This window comes from Podarcis cretensis (assembly GCF_951804945.1).
Source record: "Podarcis cretensis genome assembly, chromosome: 2".
Classification (NCBI taxonomy): Eukaryota; Metazoa; Chordata; class Lepidosauria; order Squamata; family Lacertidae; genus Podarcis; species Podarcis cretensis.
Window position 1 is genome coordinate 48,169,710 of NC_137171.1, and position 23,205 is coordinate 48,192,914.

The window sequence follows — 23,205 nt, forward strand, 5'->3', positions numbered from 1 at the left end:
AATGACAACTCGTTATTGATTTAGACAAGTGCTACAGTGATAAACCTTCAGGAAAAGACTTTTCTGATGACAGAAAATTAAACTGAGTGCCCAGGAATTGAAAAGATATACCTTGCATTGGAAGAGCAAATGGTGTTGTTCTTGCTCGCCATCACAAGAAGTTTGGTTTGTAATGTGGCTAAAATAGAAGACAACTGTGACAAGGAACAACCAGGAAAGGAAGCCAGGAGAGTTAGTCCTCTCCTGTTTTTGAGAGTAGGAGTGGTATTCAACTAAGTTTTACTCAAGTGTAGACCTACTGGCATTAATGGACCTGACTTAATCATGTTCATCAATGTCAGTGGATCTACTCTGAATAAAACTTAGTTGAAAACCACCCATGGATGTGTGCTTCGTGCAAACCTTCGTGCTTTTGGTGTGGTTCTTTACCATAGAATAAGTGCAAAGGTTCTCTTGTGGTAAAGTAACTCGTTAAAAAACCAGGAAGCAGAGAGTAGAAATAATAGTAATTTACTACTTGAACCCGCCTGTCTGACTGGGTTGCCCCAGCCACTCTGGGCAGTACTCAGAGTATTGGGACCTGTCATAGGAGCCAATTCCTAGGGGCAAAGGTCCCTTTGGCTCGCCTCCCAATAAAATATTAGAGGGGGATGAGCCACCGCAAAGTTGATGGGCATTGCCATTCAAATTGTGTGTACGCACCATGTCTTGTGATCAATTGTGTAGGGCAGGGCTTACTCTCCACCCTCCCCTGCCACAATATTTTATTAAAGTTTGCATCCTTGGGGTCTTTGGTTAGGGGTGATCAGTGAAGTAGCCAAATTTGCTGATGATACCAAATTGTTCAGGGCAATTAAAATACAGTAAAAAGCAGTAAAAAGGCAGATGCAATTCAGTGTAGGATAGTGTAAAGTGATGCACTTGAGGGCAAAAAACCTTACTTTCACATATGCAGTCATGTGCTGTAAAGTGGCTGTGTCCGGGGACTTCCGAGCTCCGGAGGGAGTCGGCTGGGTAGGGGTCGGGTCCTGCCATGCCGGCGACGCGGGGACCCTCAAAAACCATGGGCGGAGATGCCCATGGACTTGGTGACTCGGCGGGCACCGTTTGCGCCCCCCCGACCTGCGAAGGAGCCTTTTTAAAGGCTGCAGAGCGGGTGACGGGGGGGGGGGTGTGGTGCTGTGAGTCCAATGCTTCCCCTGCCCAGCGAAGCCGCATGCCATTCGGCGGAGAGCAACGACTTCTTCTTTGAAAATTTCGGATTTGGACTAAAAGGAACAACCCGTGAGTAAATTGATTAGACTTAAAAGGGAAATTTGATCTTTGAATTTGGAGCGAGCGGGGGGAGTGCAAAAAGGAAGTCCGCCCCCCCCCCTGTTGTAGATGGCTCAACGCAAGGATTTGACAACTAAGATCGAGAGATGAACTTGTTTACCTGAAAAAAAAATTTAACTTCACGAAGGGAAATTACAATAATTGTGCTGGAGGAGAAGACTGATTTGTGGGAACTAAAATGCAACCCCCCCGGGAACCGGGAACGATCCGCTATGAGAGACTGGTGAAGAGACACAGAAACTTTGACAGCTGTCAAAGTAGCTGTCAAAGCAGGAAAATAAAAGAGAACTTTGTTACGATGGCTTTGCTGGTTCGATTTGTTACAATTTGGACATAAATTATTGGAAATAAAGGCAACAAGTTATTTGACTTTTGGGTCTGATTTTGAAAGAAATTAAGTTACCATATTCCCTCTAGAGGGAGGCTGGGACATTGCAACAGTAGCAGCAAGTGGAAAAATACTATGAATTTGAGCAGGATCTGTTATCTCCTGGGAAAGCTGCAAAAACGAAGCATTATTTTGTCTACAGAGGTTTCTATACTAAAGGAGACAATGGATTTATCTATTGAAGAAAGGAAGGGACTTGACGCAAGTTATGTTCCTGAATAACAAAAGCCTCTGTGGAGAACAAGAAGTTTCTGAATTAGAAGGTTTCTGCAGCAGAACAGGAAAAAGCAACCTGAGGAATAAGAGCTGGACCAAATTTGAAGCCGGAGTATTTGGAACATCCAGACTTTAAAAGGACCAAGAAATAGAATTTAAGTTAGACTCTTAAACATAGAGGTCTGGATGGAAGAACAATGACTTTTTCTGAGAGTTTTTTTCGAGATTGGACTTTCTGAAATTAAAAGCTATCAAAAGACGGCAAAGTGGAGTTGAGATATAGACGTGGATACACCAGGCTGGCAGTAGACAATGGATGAACTTTGGGGATTGGAACCGGGGAATGGGGGGGGGGGTAGATTTGGAATCCAAAGGCTGTAAAATTATATATTATTTCTTTCTTTTCTTTTTTCATGTTTGTTGTTTGAAAATAGGGGAATTCGTGGAAGGGAAATGGGGTCGATCTTAGGGAATTATATAAAATATAAGGAGAAATGGTTCATTAAGATAAATAAGATAAATTAATTTGGAATAAATGGGTTATTTAAAATTACAAACAAGGTTTTAAAATTTGGGGTAAGAATCTGTGGAATCAATTTAAGGGAAATGGAATACAAGAGGGGGAGGGGGGGAAGTCTGGGAAAGATGCCACTGAAACCAAGTGTAAATCATATTTGTTTTTTCTTTCTTTCTTGCTATCTTTCCTTTTTATTCTGGAAAATTTTAAATAAATATTATTAAAAAAAAAAAAAGTAAAGTGGCTGTGTCCGATCAGGAACAGGATATTGGGGTAGCACAATGTAGATGTGCTTTTCAGCTGTGAAACAGGTGAATGCTATGCTGGTGGTAATTGAAAATAAAATTGACAACATAATGTCATTTGTACAAATCTATGGTACAACCATGCGTGGAATACTGTGTAAAGTTGTGGTCACCTCATCTGAAAACAGAAGATAGGTCTTTGGTATGATCCAACAGGGCTGTTTTTACATCCTTGGTGTGTGTGAGGGGGGCGGGGGGGGGAGTTGTGCTATTTTTTGCTTCAACAACCTTTCCTGTAACTCCAGCTTGGTATGCAGATAGAAAATGTGGGCTACCAGATGTTGCTTTCTATTCCTAGATCTACACTGATCTGAAAAACGCTTTAAAAAAAATCCGACGTAATATAGCTCTCAATGCAATTTCCCATTGACGATGGATCTCTGCTCTACAGCGCCCTCTGGTGTCACATTTTTATAACACGTTTTTAATGTTATGCCTGACTAGTGTAGATTAGACCTATATGTGATCTTAATTTTAGTAAATAAATCTCACTCTTGTCCACAAGGAGCTGCTTGCTCTGCTGTTGGCTGCAATCAGACTTGAAATAGCCAAACTTTGGCAGTCGGCATTGGGTCCGTCTAGGGATGAATGGTTTGAGAAGGTGTGGGACATTGACTTCTCTGAGCATTTCACCCAAGGTAGGAGAGTTCTAAGAAGGATTGTGAAAGGAAACCATTTTGGAGTTGGGTGGGTACCATTTATATGTTTTGTAAATAAAAAATAGTGTGCTGCATGGGCCCCCAACAAGACAGGCCTCTACGAGGCAAGGCTTCCTTATTAATATGCGACTCTTAGTTTCAACATCTCCATTCACAGAATGTTTCCTTATTATGTCTGCAAAGTGTACTGAACCTTCTGTTTATTTCATTCCACCTGCAATAACATGCTCGACGCAGTCGATCTTTGTTTCTTTATTGTTTGTGTTGTTGGTATGTGATATTTTTTGAAAACTCAACGTTTTTTTAAAATGTTGGTAAATAAAACATATCAATGTGAGCAATAGGTATAGGAATGTGCTGAACATCAAATATAAATTCAATATATTTGGGGATGCAGTTTATGGTTCAAAGCTGAAATTCTAAATACCGTTCTCAGATTAAATTCTCATTCATATCTCTTATTTCTAAAACCAATCTAATGGCTGGCTAATTTGGCATATTGTTAGTTCTTGATCACAACTCCCCACCACCACTTTATTTCAGTGTAAAAATAACAGTGTGAACAGAGGGGAACGTCTATCATACTTTCCTTTTGAAGCACAGATTCAGCAGTGATAATGGTTTTCTCTCTCTCCCCCTCCCCCCTCTTTTTACAGTGCAAATTCAATTAGTAGCATTAAGCATTTGTTCAGGCTTTTGTTTACCAGTGGCAGTTTGTCAGTAGTTATAAGTAGAGTTCCATCTGCCAGTTAAACTCCATTGTAAATTGAGGTAGAAATTAGCAGTTCACTTTTAGAGGGAGGTGGTGAGGCAGTTCAAATGAATACGTGAACTAAAATTGTATGTAAATGTATTCCAGGATGAATTGTTGTTGTGCATGCTTCCCCCGGCACAGGGAAATGACAGTGAGGTGAGAGCAGCACACATGGTGACTCTGGCTCCGTTTTCAAACCTAAGAGACAGAAGAATGTGCTGCTGAATATGAGGGAGGCAGGATGTCATGCTCAGTGAGAGGTAAACAGAAGATGCTAGACGCCTTTGCCTTATTCTGCAAGCGCTCTCCTTAAAACTCCTCCGTCTTGCTTTCCAGCTTATTCTGCTCTGCTCTGCCTCTCTCTTTCTCTCCCCCATTGTTCTCTCTCTTTTTCTTGTCTTTGATGCACATACGTTGTCACATTCCATTGACTCTCCCCTCTTCTCTGTTCTTACACTCACGCCTAGTGGTGCTTTAAGCCAGAGCTAGCAGCCTCTCGGGCGAGTTTTAGTCATGTGTGAAGCTCAGTTTGATCGAGCGCTCCTTTTCTGCCTTTTCACTCTTGCAAAAGATTAATAGGTGGCGTCACATTGCTCCCCTGCTCCTTCCCGCAGGAGGGACTTAAAAAGGACAACAAAAACTAATCACTTTCGATAAGAATTTTCTCGGAAAAAGGGACTTAGCCGTGCAATCTGCGATCGGTGCCAAGGACTGGGAAGGCTAGAGATGCTTCATACTGCTAACAAGGGAAGGAAGGCTTCCACCGAGGCAGGTAAGAAGTGCCTGCCTGCATCGGAGGGTTTGGTGGAGTCGCTTAATCCAAGCTGTAGATTTTAATCATTTCGGACCCAAGGAAGGCATCTTTAGTGGCAGGTGGCAAGGATCTTGTGCGGGCTTTCTTTTGTTTGTGATGTTAAGTACCTGTAGTAATGTTGATGAATTGGAGCGTGATACGGATTCAATTGCAAATGGGCTTGTGTGGCAGCTGCATTTGCAAGGAATGCTTTTCTTTGCTTTTTTTAATATTCACTGTGGACAGAACACAAATGCTGCTCTAGTGAAAGGCAGGACTTTGGCAGAAGGTTAAATTCAGTGCTTCAGGAAATCTCAAGGTGCAATTCCAGTTCCTCAGCTTGCAACCTTGCAGGTAGAAGGCATTCTGCCGTTTGTAGCACATTTAATCTTTAGTGCTTTCCGGTAGGGATTTGGTCTAACTGTGCTTGGTCAGTTGAGGCTAGATGGTGGCAATGCTATGTTTGTCCAGCATCGCTGTTAAATGAGGAGAGCCCTTCCAAAGTGTTATGCAGTCCATTGCATGCTGTAGACACAAAGCATGTAATAAATAGGCACCAAGAATCATCTTCTGTGAAACGGGTCACCAAACTACCTAAATAGTATCCAGATTTAGTAAGCAAGCACCGCATTAGAATAGTAGTTTAATGTCAGCTGTCAAATGGAGTTAACTCTGAAAGTGCTGCCTACAAGTGCACCTGGATTATAATAAAGGACTTCCTGTATAACAGCTACACAGAAAGAGGCTAATTATCAGTCAGAAGGTCTGAACTTTGGATTGGTGAATGGGAAATGCAATTATGTACCATACAACAGCCCTGGTTAGGCCCTTAATGTTTTTTAAAGGGAAGAGCATAGGTAGGATAGAAGGGCTGAAAGTAATATCACAATTAAATTTAACAGCCGCATGGTATTTAATTGCTTTTTAAAGTTCACAGCTGCCAGGGTGTTTAGCAGTTTGGAAGTCCTTGCTTAAAGTCATTATCTGTATTTTGCAGTGCGTTTGTTTGTGTGTAAAATAGTTTTTAGTGTAAGACTACTCCCAACTTGATAGACTACTGTATTATTCTATCTGCAGTTGATGCATTCTTTTTCTGCCCCTCCTTTCCCCTAAGGTCTAGATATATTTAACTCCTTAACTAAAAGGAGGAACATTTAAATTCAGTCGAGGTATTGTTAAGATTGGTATCATTTTATTATTGCAATAGAATATACAAAAACTTACAGTAGTGCTTTTCCATGATAGAAAGATAATTTGAATGTAGACAATAGTATGGAAACAAGAATAATGAAAAATAGTATTGTAAACAAAATCTATGACAGCCGTCTGTTCTCATATACTTGAAAATGCATTTTTCTTTGCAAGATATGTAAAAGTGAGCCACAGTGCCTCTGTTAATAGAATGAACCCCCAGGGAGTATGGTTCCTCATCAGTGTATAGAAACGTAGGTGTTCACTCCCATTGCATGGTAGCTTTTTGTATGAAACCTGCCATTTAAAACAAACAAATGAAGAAGTGCAATATAGAACTGGTAGAACATGAAAAATCAAATTCATTGCCAAATAAAAAAAGTTGTATGTAGCTTATTGCAGTTTAAACCTCTGGAAGGTATGCGATGCAGCAGTACCTGTTTTAATTTTTTTAAAAAGCTCATATGATAAAAGCCAGTTCAGTTTTGCTTCTGTGTATCCTTGTGTCAGATGAAACGCAGCTAAATAATAATGGGTATGATTTTGAATATCAATTGTGGAAGAAATTCAAAGAATCTGAGATTCTGTTATGCAGAACCAAGTCTTTAAAAATGTTTTATACTGTAATGATAGTTAATAAAACAAAAGCTAACCTGCAATAAGTACCGGTAATGCATATTCCATACCACTCAAAAGATAAATGTGGAAGGCTAATACTTCTAACATTGGTACTTTAAGCCAAATGGCAATAGTAAAGCCTCTGTTTCCAAACCAAATTTCAATTCATTCATTGCTCTCTCCTCCCCCACCCTTTTTGGCAGATGCTAACTTGCTTCTTCTAAACATTAACAGTGTGATTAATATGAATTGAAGCATTTTACAGATAATCCAGTAGATGCTGCTGTAGAGCAAAGGAAACATCATTTTATTTGTTGGGGGAGAAAGGAAGAGAGAGCAGTGCAATGGGAATATAAAAGCTCAAGAAAAAATCTTAAACATTGCTGATACTGCGTATGCAGGCTGCTGATTGAAGAGTAATGTGAGATCATTACATTTTCATACCATTCTATAGGGTGTTATTAAAACTGCAGCCACACTTACTGGCATTATCACAGTTCTGCTAGGCACATAGCACGTCTGCTATTTTAAATTGTAAAATCAGTTTACTGTACATTACTATGCAGAACATTTCATCACTGAATACTAAAGCCCTTTAACATGCAAATTTTCTAAGGGGAAGAGCTGAAATGGCGCACTCTTAAAAGAATAATGCCCAGATTCATTATAAAAATGTGCACTGGTTGCCAATGCCAAGTAAAATATTAAGAAATTAAAAACCTGCAGCCCTTAAATTAATAGAAATGAAATGCACTGACAGTTGTCTTCCTGGTGAATAGTCGGTGCTTAACAGAGTAATCTGTAAAAGAATCAGAAAGCGTAAATTGCTGATTGGAAAAGATCCATATCCATGAGTATTAAAAATCACACTATAATATTGTCAGTGGAGTAAGAAACACGAAAGCTGGATTTCCTAGTGAAAAAAGAGTAATGCAAGTAGACAGAGAGGAAATTTGTGTATTGCATACTGTAGTGCCCTATAGTGCAACTCCTTCTTGTACTAGTAATCAGTAATAACATGACAAAGCAAACCCAGAGAGTTTTGCTATACAGCCACTTACTGATGCAATTTCAGGCAACCACTGACCTCTATCTGTGGGAATATTTATTTTTGGCAATGATCACCAAACCATCAGGTTTAAAATAGTGAGGGATTATTTTAAATATAGAACAGTTGCAGGATCCTTGCAGTATAACAATAGTTGCTTTTCTAAGACACACTTTGTGATTCCTGGCTCTGTGTAGTTAACAGCTTTCAAAAACTTATTGGATTCAAGTACTTGGCTTAATAAGTTGTTGAATCACACATACCATCTTCTTGATTGTGCATATATACTCAGGCCTTTATTATTCTATTATACCAGATTTAAAATTAATATTGAAATTATTTTGTAAGTCTTATTTTAATGTGTGCACATTGTAGATGTGTTTATTACAAACATTAAGATTGTTTAGCATATAGGTTTTTATATTAGCTCTACGAGATCTTCTAATAACTCTGGATCTTCATATACATAGGAGCCTAGTTTTATTTTTTTTAGCTGTTAATGATTCAACTTATGTATGGACAGTAAGGACATTTGTATTTAGTCTGTGTTTAGGCTGAAGTAGAAGTTCAGTTTGTTATACAAACATATATAGAGATTCCCTTTTTGTAACTTCAAACACTATAGAATAATGTGGCAAACAGATTTCTTGTATTGGAATAGAAAGTACTTTCATGTGCTTCACTTTCAGATCATTTTTGTTACTTCAAAATCATAATGTTATTTTCTTCTGCCCGACATTTAATTAAATTAGGGTAAAAGTTAGAATCTGTCAAGACTGGCCCGTACGGGCAGGGGTACCTTTACCTTTACCTTTAAAAGTTAGAATTCTTTTTCAATTATTGACATGAAATCCTGAATTTTTATTTTTTTATTTGCACACTTAATGTTCTCATAAAATAAAGGGAATAAAATCAAGGCCTGGAAATAGTTATATTTTGACCTGTTATATAAAAAATAAAATATCAGGAATTATATATCTATAATATAGCTGTTACTTTCTGTCATTCATGTTAATGCACAGTACTGAGTGTAAATTTTATATGTGGCATAGATGAACTGGAATCTATGTACATAATGTCCTGATACTGCTCTGTACCCACTCGTACAAGTGGGGGTTTCCCATAGATTGTACTGTATGATTTTTAATGTGTGCATGTATACAGGTCTGGTGCTTATATTTTAATGCCTTCAGAAGAATGCTGCTCATATCACACACACTGAACACAATGGCTTTTAAAAGTGAAGATTTATAAAGCAACTCTTCAAGGATTTTTTATCCTTAAAAGTTTGATATAAGCTTTTAAAGCTTTTATTGAAAAGCTTGATAATCTGAGGAATGTCTGTGTGTTTGCGAAGGGTTTGGACATCCAAATGTGGTGTTGTTTAAGGGTTTTAAGATTCAATTAATATTTTCAATTTGTACTACTCTCACTAAAACTTCTGTATGCATCTCACCGCTTTTTATAGGACATGTAAAATTTACATCATGCATTACAGTGCTCAGTATGATGTAAAATGCTGTAACAACCTGATGCAAAGTGAAGTATTATGAAACCCAGAACTAATGGATGTCAGCCTTATACAATATCTGCACCTGTTATTTTAACCTCGAAAAATCCTATGAATGATTTTTGTTTTCTCATGTTGTACTGGTGTTTTTATCAGCGCTGAACAATGCATTGGTAAGATTGCAGAGCATTGCAGTGGAAATTTATTGATGAGACTTGCTAGTGTTCAGAATTTGCACTCATATCATTTGCATCAACAGAAATTATCTGTAATGCATTTTAATCGAAAAATTCCATCTATATAATTTGTCATATATAAAGACATACCATATGTATGTGGGAACACAGGGGTAGAAATATAGTCTGTTGTTTAGTAAAAGGGTAGAAATATAATCTGACCTACATTCCCAAATATTTATAGGTATCAAACTTCACTTGGATGAGATTTTCTTATGGGCATGCCATCAAATCTCTTACTCGATGTATCTTACCGTTTTCTTAGGTCAGTAACTGATATCACACTGGGATGGTCTTTCCGCAGATACCATCAAAGCATCAGCTAGTATCTTACCATGTCCAAAAAGCACTGACACCCACTTGTTATATATCACACATGCATTCATTTTATTCAGAGAATATTTCATACTTTGTAATGATATTTAATACAATATAAGAATACTTTAATTCTTAATAGTGTGAAACATAATTTGAATTGTGAATAAAGTAAAATAACTTTCTAAACAATTCAACAATATACTGCTTAGCTCCCACTTTGGAAAATGTAAGATATGCTGAACTCACATGCTTCTCATAATAGTCTCACATTGCTGCCAATATAGAAAAGAAATAAGTGTTGGCTTGCCTAAGTGTATTTAGGAAACAATAAAATGTGTGTGTATTACTTCACATTTATAGTGTGTAAATGTATGCTTAGATCCTTTTGCTCTAGCATTTATGATTATACACAAATGTGTGCATATCTATATCTATATATATTTATATAATCACACAGTCTCTAGAGGTCAGTAGAATGTAAGGAATGGGCAGTTTTTCTGCTTTTTCAGTGAGGCCTGGAGAGTCCATAGACTAGTTCTCTTCATCTTAGAAATAATAAATATACTGTAATTATTTTTAAAAATGAAGTTAAGAATGACCATAGTGAAATAGAATAATATCTGTTCATGTTACAGAAATAAATTTAATCTATTTGTTTTAGGGATGTGCCTGATAAATGTTCATATTTGTAGACAGAATTTTACAGAAACATAGATTCTTATAATTTATAGTTAAGTATCTTGCTATTTTTTACACTTTTCTTCTTAGTTGGCTTTTAGAATTAATTGGGTTAAATTGTTGGGATATCAGGTTTTGGATAACAGAAGTTGAGAAAGATCTTTTTAGTATTTAGAAAGCCTACCCATAGAGTATGTAGGAAATGTCACTACTGAATTGATTTCTTATTTGCTTTATTTCTTGGGCACAGTGGGCATGCAATTGTATCATTATCTATTTTATGCTACAACAGCCCTTTGTGATAGGTTGAGCTGACTTAACAAAGGGCTTCAATGGCTGAGCAGGGTTTTGACCTGGAGTTTGCCACATCCTTGTGTAATAAATGGGGGTGAGTTTGCTCAACTCGCTTGACATGTGGGGAAAATAGTTTTGTAGAATAACATGGTAAAACCTCATTTCATGGACATGCTTTTGAGACGGCAAAGCACACATTTAGAAAAGTAATCAGATTCAGAATTTCTGTAGTGATATTCTGAGTAGTGCAGGGAAGGCATCATTCTTTCTTAGCTCTACGATCCAGATTCTTGGGTTGTTGGACATCGATGATAGCATTGTGTCATCAGAACCAGGGCAAGTAAGTATGATATAAATCTGTTGTCTCCCAAATAGAATGGTGCCAAACATGATGAACCTGGAAAAAATAAAGTAGATATATATTAAAGACAATATTTTTTAAATCAACATGTAATTAAAACTGGTTGAAAGCTCTTCTTAATTAAAAGTTATGTTATAATTGTAGTTGCCACCTTCTATTTCCCAAAGCCCTTTCTAAAATAAAAATGTAATGGGTTCAATTCTTAGTTCTCAACTATATTAGCAGTATCTTTGAAACTGGCTATTACAGACAGAAAATGCTGCATTTACTGCTCAGTGGAATAAAGTGGCAAGAACTCACTAATGTTGGAAGAGTTGTGATTAGCACTTTACATGATATGACCCTTATTGTTCTGTAAACAGATAATCAATAGAATACACTTCTGTTAAACCTGCCAATATCTAAATCAACGAGGCAGGCCATTTTAGCAGTAGCATCTACATCAATTAATCTACAAAAGTCCTATAATTGTAGTATGTCATCTCTTGAGGAAATAGAGGGAGTTGCATGCCTTTTAAAAAAATTAATAGAACAATGTAAAAAGGTAATGAGATGATCATTTAAGCAATATGAAGGATATATATGTGCAGTTTTCTTTCTCAGCTCCTCGTGTCCTTGATGTCAAGTTTGGCAGCCATGACATTTCACTGTGGGCGGCCTTGTTTTTTTCATTTTCATATATCTTTTCAGTTAACAAATTACCTTATGTTAAGCATTTTAAGTTATCTGTTTTAACAGTTTATGCTTATCTAACCATGTTGAGAAAAGTTTACAGCAAATTTGCCAAATATGCCTCACAAACAGCTGAATGGTCTCGTTTCGTGTCATATTTTATTACGTACAGTGGTACCTTGGCTGTTGAACTTAATCTGTTCTGGGAGTCCGTTAGACTCCCAGAGCCATTTGAAAACCAAGGCGCGGCTTCCAATTGGCTGCAGGAGCTTCCTGCAGACAAGTGGAAGCCACGTCGGAAGTTTGGTTTCCAAAAAATGTTTGCAAACCATGTTTGAGGCGTTCGAGAGCCGATTTGTTTGGAAGCCAAGCCGTTCGAGCAGTTGTGTTTGGGAGACTATTTTGTTGATCAGACGCACATATCAAGGATGCCAGTGCTTCTGCTCCTAATTTCCATAGGATCCTTTAAATGAACAATTCACTGCAATGTTTGAACATGACATTATATATTATTGAACTAATTTGAGAGCAAAGAGTTCTGAGGACCATGAGAGGTAGGAGTCAGGACCTTATGATAATGACATAACTATCTTATGAATTGAAATATTAATCTGGGAAGGGAAAACATGGATAGCCTTTCTTGCTTTATGCTGCAGCCAGGAAACCACAACATATAGAGTTGCATCTGTACTTGGACATGTTTAGAGTAGATCCACTGGAATTAATGGGACTTGCTAGCCACGATCAGTTTCAGAAGGTGTAGTGGAGCTGTACCATTCGCCTTCTCTCTGTATGCTTTGCTGCTGCCTACGGAGAAAACAGGGACAGGGTGAAATGGCAGTGAGGGTGGAGCCAGTCCAAAGCTCCTGCCAGTACATTTGTGCTGTGCTGACTTCACCACCTACTTCTGCTTCCTCAGTCCCACTATGCAGCAGCAACACAAATAGATGAAGGGCAGGTGAGAAGTCTGGATATAAGCCATCGATTATATGTATTTATTTTCTGCTTTTTGTTTCTTTCTGTATTATTTTATTCTGGTTTTACACTTTGCTTTTAACGTCATATAAAAATGAAAAAGTTTAATAAAGATTAAACATTAGGCAAAAAACAGATGACATCATTTGTCTTGAAATTATAATAGTAGTAGTAGTAGTAGTAATAGTAGTAGTAGTAGTAGTAGTAAAAATCATCAGCACGTGTTGAATAATATCTCCTTTGCAGAAACCGTGGTATCTTTCTTAGTCAAAGTACCCTGAAATGACAGTAATAAGCAATGTCACAGCAAATAATAAATTATTTCATCCCATTATCCCCCTGTGCATACACTATGAAAAGCAGACTCAGAAAGCTCAGGTTAGGTTTGCTATCTTGACTATGGATGAGGATTAGTTAACATTAAATTGGTAATTATTGGACTTCTGAAGAAGGATGCAACATCTTCAGCAGGAGCTTATTAAACTGTAAAATATGGATTGCCTTTACCCTAATGGCCTCTGAATCCTATTACCATCCCATTAGAGAGTGTGGGATTTTAGTAATTCTGTTGTTGTTTCCAGTGGGCAGTGAATATAATGGGGGAGGGCAGGGGTTAATGCAATTCATCTCTTTTAATACTTGTAACTCTGAGTCCCTTATCACTCTGTGTGGTTTCATTAGCTTTCTTTTTATTATTTTTTAATGCCAAGAGACTTTCTTCAAGCACCTCCAGAAAGAAACCTCATGCTTTCCTAACTTATCTATACTTTGTAAACAGAATAGAAATGAATAAGTTGGTATGTCAACACTTTACAAAATAGGCTGCAGCTTAGAAGTGTTTTAAATTACTGTCATTATGCCAAGAACAGTACTGAAACACTACTTCAGTCAAGACCATTATATTATTATTATTCATTTAGATTGTACTGGAACCCACCCTGTTCCAAAACAGTTTTAAATTCATAAGAACCAGAGAAGTTAAATTGTGTATTTGGTTACTTGGTATATTTTACATGTATTGTAGTATGATATTTATCAAAGTGTCATCAAGCTGTCGCCAAGCTTGTTGTTTTCAGTAGTGTTCTCAGATCCTTCTTTCAAGAAAGTACCTGATAAATTGAAGACAACAGTCATTCAGGGTTGATGTCTCCTTTGTTTGTTTGGGTTGAATGTGGATTGTTGCAACTATATGGAGATGCATATAATACTGTTGTGAATTTTGCATGGTTTGCTCGACAGCTGTGGGCTAGATGTCCACAAAGTCCTCCTTTTAATGTTAAGAGTTTCATGATTGATAGTTTCAAGCTGTCATTGTTAGATCAGTTATAAGAAAAGGGTCCCAGTGTAGATTTTGCAAAAGATCATACCTGATGCTATGTGCATGTTTATCAAACTGTGTAGACCAGAGGTTGTCAGCCTGGTTCCTACCACCCACTAGTGGGCATTTCAGGATTCTAGGTGGGCGGTAGGGGGTTCTACGGCACAAGCTGAATCCTCCTTCCATCGAGCACTGGTGGGCAGTAAAGAAATTTTACCATCAAGAAAGATGCATTAGTGGGCGGTAGGTATAAAAAGTTTGACTACCTTACCCTGGTGTAGAAATTGTAAAAATAATAAACTTGTTGGTTTTAGATAACTAGTATTTCTCGAAGCAATTCAGTGCCCACCCCATGAAGAATTACTTGACTTAGTGAACATGCCCTGTGCTAGGTTGTTGTTGTTGTTTTTTAAAGTACCGTGGATAAAGCTCATACTTTTTCTGAAATATGATATTAGGCAAAAGTTTGGGGGTCTCATGCATTACATTGTAAATTGTAAGGCCAGCTGAGCACTCATCTATGATTAAAGGAAATAGTGTGCCAAAGCAATAAAATTATCAAGCGAAAGAAAGAAGGAAGTAGCATAAGATTAGTGTTTAAATGTCTAGTGATTGATACATCCAGCACATGATCTCCAGCTGTTCTCATGGAAGGAAATAGCTCCACATTTTACATAGAAGAAAATGCACAATATACAGTTAGATAAAATACTACATAGCAAACTTGAGTAAAATCTTTTAAACCCCTGAACTATCACCAGTTCTAAACTAATACATTGTTAGCCAGCATTTATTTGCTCTGTGTTGAAACTATATAGTCAGTGAAGCTTGCATTTCCAGCACAAGAAAGTGATGGGTGAACACACCAATTCTTTACTTTTCCCAGTTGATCCTTATTTTTATTGTCTACAGATTGGGGGGCGGGTAGAACCCATGTCTTGCATGCAAAAGGTCCCAAATTCAATTCCCAGCATCTACTGGTAGAATTGTGAAAAGTCACACATCTGAAACCCTGGTAAGCCACGGCTGATTCATGTTTATAATACTGAGCTAGGTAGCCCAACTTCTTATGTTCTAGGATAGTGATGGGGAGAGCCGAATTCATCAGTGTTCGTAACTGTTTAGATTGAATGCAGATCATATTTTCAACATGTTTTACATGTCTTTGAAAATTGGAAGTTTTCATGGATAGTGACATGGTTCTATTATTCAAAAAAGATGACCTTAGGACAGAAATAGGTGTAGTTATACTTAAGATACAATTCTTATAAAGTATGAAGACCTCAACTTTTTCTATTTTATTTTCTGTGTGTATAAATTTAGAGAAAAAGAATGGTATCGTTTCCTGAAACCCACCTTTCTTACATTGCCATTGGCTTTTGATGATTTGTGCCAAATACCGGAAGCATAAGTTGCACTACTATATTTGTGACTATCAAGAATGTCAAAAGTGGTGACTCACACACTGAAAGCACAAGCAAAAGGTATAGACAAGTCCCACTTCAAGTGTTAATAATATACACTAACACAAGAAATTAAACTTTCTCCTATTATTAACATCCAAATAGCCTCTCAGTCATACTTTTTTCTTCTTTCACTCACACTTCAAAAATAAAGTGAGGGGATCTGTGTGAAATAAGATGAGGAAGCGTATAGGTTTATAGAGTAAAGAGCATAATCAGTCAGAAAATGTGCTCAGTAAAGACTGGGAAAAGAGATAGCCAAGAAGAGAAGAAATTATACTGAGAGAAACTCATTCATACAATTTTGAATTTACTACTTTCCATGTAGAAAACAGTTCCAGGGATTATAGGAAGTAGCAGGGTACGTAGAAGAAAAAAGAGGTAGGGAGAGTAAACGCTGATGGCTAAATGGAACTTCTTTGTTCGGAATCTTCTGATCACTAGATGATGGGGACAGATCACTCATGAGATCTCGCAGGAGCTTCCCCAAAGGTCTCATGCAACCTTCCAAGGTGTTTCAGCAGCAGGGAAACTTGGAGTAGAAAGAGGTTTTAAGGTCCCGTCCCCCCCATTTTGCAGGCTCTGGGAAAGTTGCATGAGGGCTCCCCACAAGATCTCAGGTAGCCCTTCTGCGTCATGCCCCACCCCACTCTACCACCCCTTTTTATTTTTTATATTTTCTGCTATCTGCATAAAGCTGTGATTGCATATGTAAAATCAATGTAAGATGAGCTCTGCCTGTACTTCTAATCATACATGAAGCAGAACCAGGGAGTTACAGATAGGTAGCCGTGTTGGTCTGCCATAGTCAAAACAAAATAAAAAAATTCCTTCCAGTAGCACCTTAAAGACCAACTAAGTTAGTTCTTGGTATGAGCTTTCGTGTGCATGCACACTTCTTCAGATACACACTGTATCTGAAGTGTATCTGAAGAAGTGTGCATGCACACGAAAGCTCATACCAAGAACTAACTTAGTTGGTCTTTAAGGTGCTACTGGAAGGAATTTTTTTATTTTGTTCAGAACCAGGGAGGAGATACAATTAATTTAATGGAGAGTTCAAACTAGCTCAAAATGGATATGTTACATGCAGTATCTATATGTAACATAAAAAATCAAGGTGTTCAAGCTTTTGATAATTATAGATTAGATTATTTGCACACAACACTGAATACAGGTTTCAGACACTTATGAAATCAACAAAATTATTCTAACTTGAACTCTTTGAACTTTTAATTTATTATTAAAGACGGAAGTAGAATCTTGCCTTCTGAACAAATGCTATCCTGCTAAATTATTGTCATCCTTTGAATCATTTACTCTTGTTGTTCTTGTGCCCACAAGTTCCAGTTAGGATCTTCTGCAGCATGTTTCTTAATGTTTCTGGCATATCCTGCTGTTATGATATGACTCATGCTGTGCATGAAGCCAGCTGCTATACTTGGTTGCCTCCTTAATGCGCTGGTACCCACTTTGTTTTCAACAACTGTAATCCAGACAGTGAACCTATCAGAGTAAGAAAGAAAACTTTTTTTGTTTTGTTACCTTGAATTACCCACTAATTGGGGGTGGAGGATTGCTTAATTTTTGGCATCAGTACTGTTGCCTGGCAGCATAAATGCTAGTTACACATAATTTTGCAGAATGCTTTAGGAAATTAATAAGAAAGACGTGACTTCAGTAAAACATATTAATTCTATTTATAACTGACAGAACTGCTGCTCGGTAATGGGAGTTCAGTACAATACAGAGAAGTCCAGAATAAGTATTTCAGTTAATAACAGAATATATGAATGGTCATCTCAAGACAAATGGGATATGTTGCTAGTGTTGAGTAGAATACATATACTGGTACGTTTCTGAAACTGGTTGAACAGCATGATTTTATCAAGCAGCTGTAGGTATTATGGTGTGGTAGCAACTGAAGTAGCATTTATTATTAAGCAAATTCATTTATTAACTTATTATTTAAATGAGATAATAAATTGGAGTGTTATCCTTCAAAGCTTTAGGGTTGATTGCACAATTTTTTCCCCGAATGCATATACCGTAAATAGACAAGCTCCTTGAATGAAACTATAAAGTTAAAATAACATTTGGCAAAACTATTCCTTATAAACCTATAGAAGTCATTTTTTAAAGGACACGGTCCCTCCCTATATTTGAAATTGGAAGACAATGGTTATGCACAGTTATTTGAGCTTGAAAATGTTTTATTAAAATATAGAACAATGGATAACTGTGTACAAGCTATAACTGGATGAGTGAGCAACATGTTCCTGCATGCTGCCAAATAACTCTCACTGTGCTTCTCCCCTTTCATGAGCAAAAACAACAGACCACGAATCTGGATTTACCATGACATCCAAGCCAGCACTTGTGGTTTATTTTCCCTAAACAAACCACAGTTGGGAAGCCAAGAACAAACCTTAGCTTCATATTGTAGTTTGTTTGGAGAGAAACAAGCCATGAGCTCCTGTTCAGACGTCACAGTAAGCCAAGGTTTATAGATGGTTGCTCTCACTCATACTAGAGGAGGCACACAGTGGAACTGATTCGGCAGAATGCACTAGCAAGCTGATTATGGAATGTCCGTGGCTGCGATGTCGCCCGATTGTGCCTGTAATAACTTGTTTCTAGCAGGCTGCATGGATTTCTTATATCCCCTTGTTTTTATATACGTGTTTGATGTGTTTCTGTTTTTACATGAAAAGTTCAGATTTTATTTGAAAACAGATAAACACATAATTATTAATTGCTAAAATAAATCCTCTATATCAAATCAGTACAAGATTTTCATGTGATAAAAAGAAGTGATAAGTTGCCCTTCCTATTAAAACACAGCACAAGGATCTTATTCCAGTGTTGGAATGTATGGAGTTCATAGAGCATGTAAAATTATTATTTTAAACTCTTAACTAAATAGAGAAGCAAATGATTGTATTGTATGGTACTGACATCTCTTCTGTATACAGTGGTACCTCTGGTTAAGAACTTAATTTGTTCCGGAGGTCCGTTCTTAACCTGAAACTGTTCTTAACCTGAGACACCACTTTAGCTAATGGGGCCTCCTGCTGCCACTGCACTGCCGTAGTGCAGTTTCTGTTCTCATCCTGAAGCAAAGTTCTTAACCTGAGATACTATTTCTGGGTTAGCAGCGTCTGTAACCTGAAGCGTCTGTAACCTAAGGTACCACTGTAAATCTAGAAATTGTGTGATGTCCAATAAACTGACAGCTTAAAAATAATTTAATATTTTGTTATCAATATGTAATATTAGGGAATGGTTCTCCAATTTTAGAACTTGAAGATGGCTAGCTCTTTTACATTAATAATTGCCCAGAAAATTAAAGGGCAGAATAGAAAGCTGCTTCCACTGGTGTCTTCTATAACTTACCATTGACATCACTAGATATAGATTTAAGTTCATTACAGAGGTGAGGAGTTTTTTTTAAGACAGAAGGATAGACATTCCCTGTGTGCTAAAATAATAATTGAATGCTTTCTGAACCCTTGCAATTTTCTTCTTTCAATGTTTCAATATATTATTTACAATTAAATTATTCTAAAATATAGGATATGCAGTTCTGAGAAAAATCCCCCCAGTATGAATATAAATGAAGAATTGTGTCTACAAATTATCATATGGATTATTTACTAAGACAGTGAGAAAGCCTGCTTAGTCAGAGCTGTTTTTACAGTACGTAACTGAAAAAAGTATATGATTGTAGTTCAGTGGTGTACACTGGACAACCAAAGAGACTATACTGTATTCAGTTTGCAATGGTATTTCTTCCCCCTTAGTCCAGTCTCACTTCCAGAACTCTTTGTGGCAACAAAACTGCAGATTTAGTTTCTGTAGCTTTGATACCTGCATGCCCAGTTCTTGTAGATACTTTTCAATTCATGGAGCTCAGGGATATGGACAGGATTCTTGGAGGCTTACTTCATGCATTCTCAACAATAGTCCTTATTGGTTTAGAAAAGTGGGAATAGCTGTGGTCAATGTTACTCTAAGAGAGGAAGCTGTTTTATCAGGCCTAAAATAAGCAGTGGCAAGGCTGTTGTTAAAGAAAAACCTTAATGGCTGGGGCAGCACATCCCATTTCGCTGCTTGAGGTGAAATGGGAAGTGCTGCCCTGCTACTGTCTCCTGTGCTACCTCTGCTGGTGGAGAAGTGCTGCAGGCATTTATACTAATTTTGGGTGAGATCACGGCAATATCACATGAGATTTCACACTCTCAAGAACTCATGTGTTTTTGGTGAGATCTTGCTGGAAATATCTGTCAATTCTGGCACCACTTTTCCTCCAGTGACAAAGACAGGGCAGATGGAGCACAACTTCGGCTAACCTTTGTTGATGGATCACGAGAAGATTGGCAGTGTTTTGAGAGACTCTAATTGTCAAATTCTGTCTGGATCAGAGTTTCTGTGATTTTAGAACAGGAATACTGTTGGCCACTCATTGGTTTATTTTGGGACTGGGAAGAGTTAGATGTCCTCCTGGTGCCACAACACAGTAAGCAGATTTTAGTATTCACCTTCATATAAGAAAACATTGTGGCACAGACACAAGCCCTGCCCACAATGTACCAAGTACCATTGTCTCATATTCAAACCTTCATTAAATTAATTCAAAGGTCTGAAGGAGGTTTCCAAGAATGTTCTCCTAAACACGCTTACAAATCTTCCCTTGATTGGGAGTACTGTCTAATTGGAACATGCTTAGAAACCCTCTTCAGACCTTTGTGCAGAAATCTAAAGATGAGGCTGCACACCTGGAAATGTTAGGGGCAGGTCTTGCATGCTGCCACTCCCCATGCCCCAGTTTAACATTTCACCTGAACATGCCTTGTTGCTCCTTCCTTGAACCAGAAACACAAGGACTGCAAGCTTTCACTCTTCTAACCTTCAAGACATATCTTTCTCAATAAATCCAAAATATATTCTACTCCACAAAAATATTGACTATCTGACCCATATGTACATGTATGTCACAGAGCAATTTGAATATTTTTGAACACTTGAGGACTGCCTTCTTCATATATTCTTCTCCACAAGATCCATTCAACATCTAAGCCTTGCTCCAGGTTGCTACACTTCAAATTAATCATGTTGTTTTTCATTAAAGATTTAAGGATTGTTCTTCAGTAGATTTCAGGCAAAGGTCCAGATTGTGACTCTGGTAGGGAGAGGAATTTGGAGACTTTAATCCTTTGGTTGCCACTGAAGTCCTGATCAGTGCTGCAGGCATACCTCCTACTTGAAGGCTCTACTGGGAAGGCTCCCACTGAAATTAATAGGAGTTTCCTCCCCCATGCTGAACTACAGTGGGGCACAAAGGTTTAATTGTCCCAACCCCTATGCCAGAGTCCCATTCCAAATCAAGCAACCGATCTGGCTGTTTGTAGAAGAACAAGTTCAAACATTGTGATTACTATATAATGTATTGTTGGACCTAGGGTGTGGACACATTTTAGATTTCCTTGCTGACATCAAGTTATGATACGTTGACCAAATCTAAAACATACATTGTTATGTGTGAATAATATTGATTATCATGGTCATTTCTGTTATCCCCAGTGCAATCTCTGAATATACTATGTGAAGGAAACAATAATACATACTTATTTCTTATGAGAGTATCTGGATTTCTGCTTTTACAATACAGTTTCATTTCTATCCTTTTAGTGCTCCTCATAATCTCTCTTGAAGTATCCTCATTAGTGTGCACAGCCTCAGAATCCTTTTTGACCTCTCTAGTGGTATTGGTATTCTTACAGACATTGTGAATTCATTTAATATTGGAGAGCCATGGCCTTTGTTCAAAAGAGAAAAGGCCTATATGCAATCCTAAGCATCATAGCTATTGAGTATCTTCCTTTTCCTGTATAAAAATGGTTTAGAGCATATTTATCCCTGTTCAAGAACAACAGCTGCTTGCGGCTGTAGGATCAAACCAGCAGTGTGGATGTTAAGCTGTTGAATATATATATATATATATATATATATATATATATATATATATACACACACACACACACACACACACAAACAAAAATAAAAAAAAATTCTGGCACCATTTTATTATTTCCATGGCGATCTTTAGCTCTCCTGAATACTCAAGGGGGGGAGGAGGCTTTGTTATTTTAAAAGCAACTAGGATTTTGGTAATTAAAATGGGTAGATAGAGCAATAGTTCTAAATTTTGCCAACTGTAATGCATATGGATGACTATGGAAGCTAAGGAGGAATGTCATTTTTGGCATTACTCTTCTTGTAATGAAGAAAGGTTGGAAACTGGAACAAAATCTGGACATTTTGAAGCTGATGTCTTCCTATGGTTGTAGAGAAAAGTCATACAAGTTCTCATTATTTCTGCTGGGGGTGGGGCAAAGAAATTTTCTGGGGTTTTTTAGTTTAACTTCCCTGGAAAACTAAAGCTGCATAACAGCCACAGATTGTGCCCTTTGAGGAGTGAGTAAATGTATGTTTTCTGTCAACATGATTGTAGCTCTTTAATGTCATAATCCTCCTTTGTATGTGGCATTTGTGATATTTAACTATTATTCATCTGACCTTTGCAGCGCTTAACAAATTACGACTATTCTGTCCCAAATTCTTGTACACAAAGCTCAGGAGAGCAGATGGCATCAAGAAACCCTATTCAATACAAGCTGTAGTTAGCCCTTTCTTCAAGCTGCATCCTACTTATCACTTTGCTGAATGCATATCATGCTGAGTTCTGGATGGTTGGCAAAACAGCATCCACTACAGCCTTCTTTTGCAGCCTAACTCACTGCAGCTGAAACAAGATGTGGTGTGGGCCTTCCATCAAAGAATGGTTTGCTCTGATGTTGAAGCCAAAATCAGAGTTTTTGATATCCTTACTACTTTGTTCTCTTAGCAGTAGTTCATACCTCGTAACTTCTCACAGACTTGGGAGTTCAGAGGGCAACAACTCTCTGCCAGTTACTCATATGCATGAATGTCCTCGGTCTTGTTCTCAGTTTACAAGCCATTGTAGGTCAGTTCCCACTGGTTAGGATGGTAGTAGCAATAGCACTGATTGACAAGTAATATAACTGCAAGTACTTGGCAATCAATATTTATCTTGGTTATAGGAGAAAATACAGATAAACCGATGGAGATGCTAGCTTTGGATGCCTCACCAAATGCATCACAGTGTCAGCGAGGAGGGGAAGGGAAGGAGGCAGTGCATCCATCCTATTTTAGAGTCACATGTTGGGATCTGGAGCCAAGCCTTGGGCTTACACATCCTCTTTCAGCAAATAAAGAACCAGAGTCACATACATATGTAGGTCCTTATTCTTAGTTCATCTATCATGTGTGATTAGGAAAGATATTGTGGCTTATATGTTAACCTGCTGTAAGTATATTGAATTTATAAATCGTCTTTTCTGATTAAATTGGAAAGTACATATATCTGCAGGAGGAAGTGGGAAAAGAGCACTCATCTTCCTACATCCTCTTTCACCTTTATGTGTTTTTTTCAGATGTGGGGAGGTAGTCACATTCACCACCTCATGATGGAG

At 37.7% G+C, this 23,205-nt stretch overlaps 1 protein-coding gene across 17 annotated transcripts in view; it reads left to right on the forward strand.

Moving 5' to 3' along the window:
* The window catches only part of TENM2 (teneurin transmembrane protein 2), a 716,795-nt gene that overhangs the window by 261,104 nt on the left and 432,486 nt on the right, over nt 1-23,205 (forward strand). For 3 of the 17 annotated variants that reach the window (XM_079964737.1, XM_079964739.1, XM_079964742.1), the window contains exon 1: nt 4,480-4,946. The exons of 12 other annotated variants lie outside the window; for them this stretch is intronic. In XM_079964737.1, the coding sequence (XP_079820863.1) occupies nt 4,901-4,946 (46 nt within the window). In that variant the 5' untranslated portion in view covers nt 4,480-4,900. Of the gene's footprint in view, nt 1-4,279; nt 4,435-4,479; nt 4,947-23,205 lie in introns of those variants that run through there. 2 more of the 17 variants (XM_079964738.1, XM_079964741.1) reach the window with 1 other exon arrangement.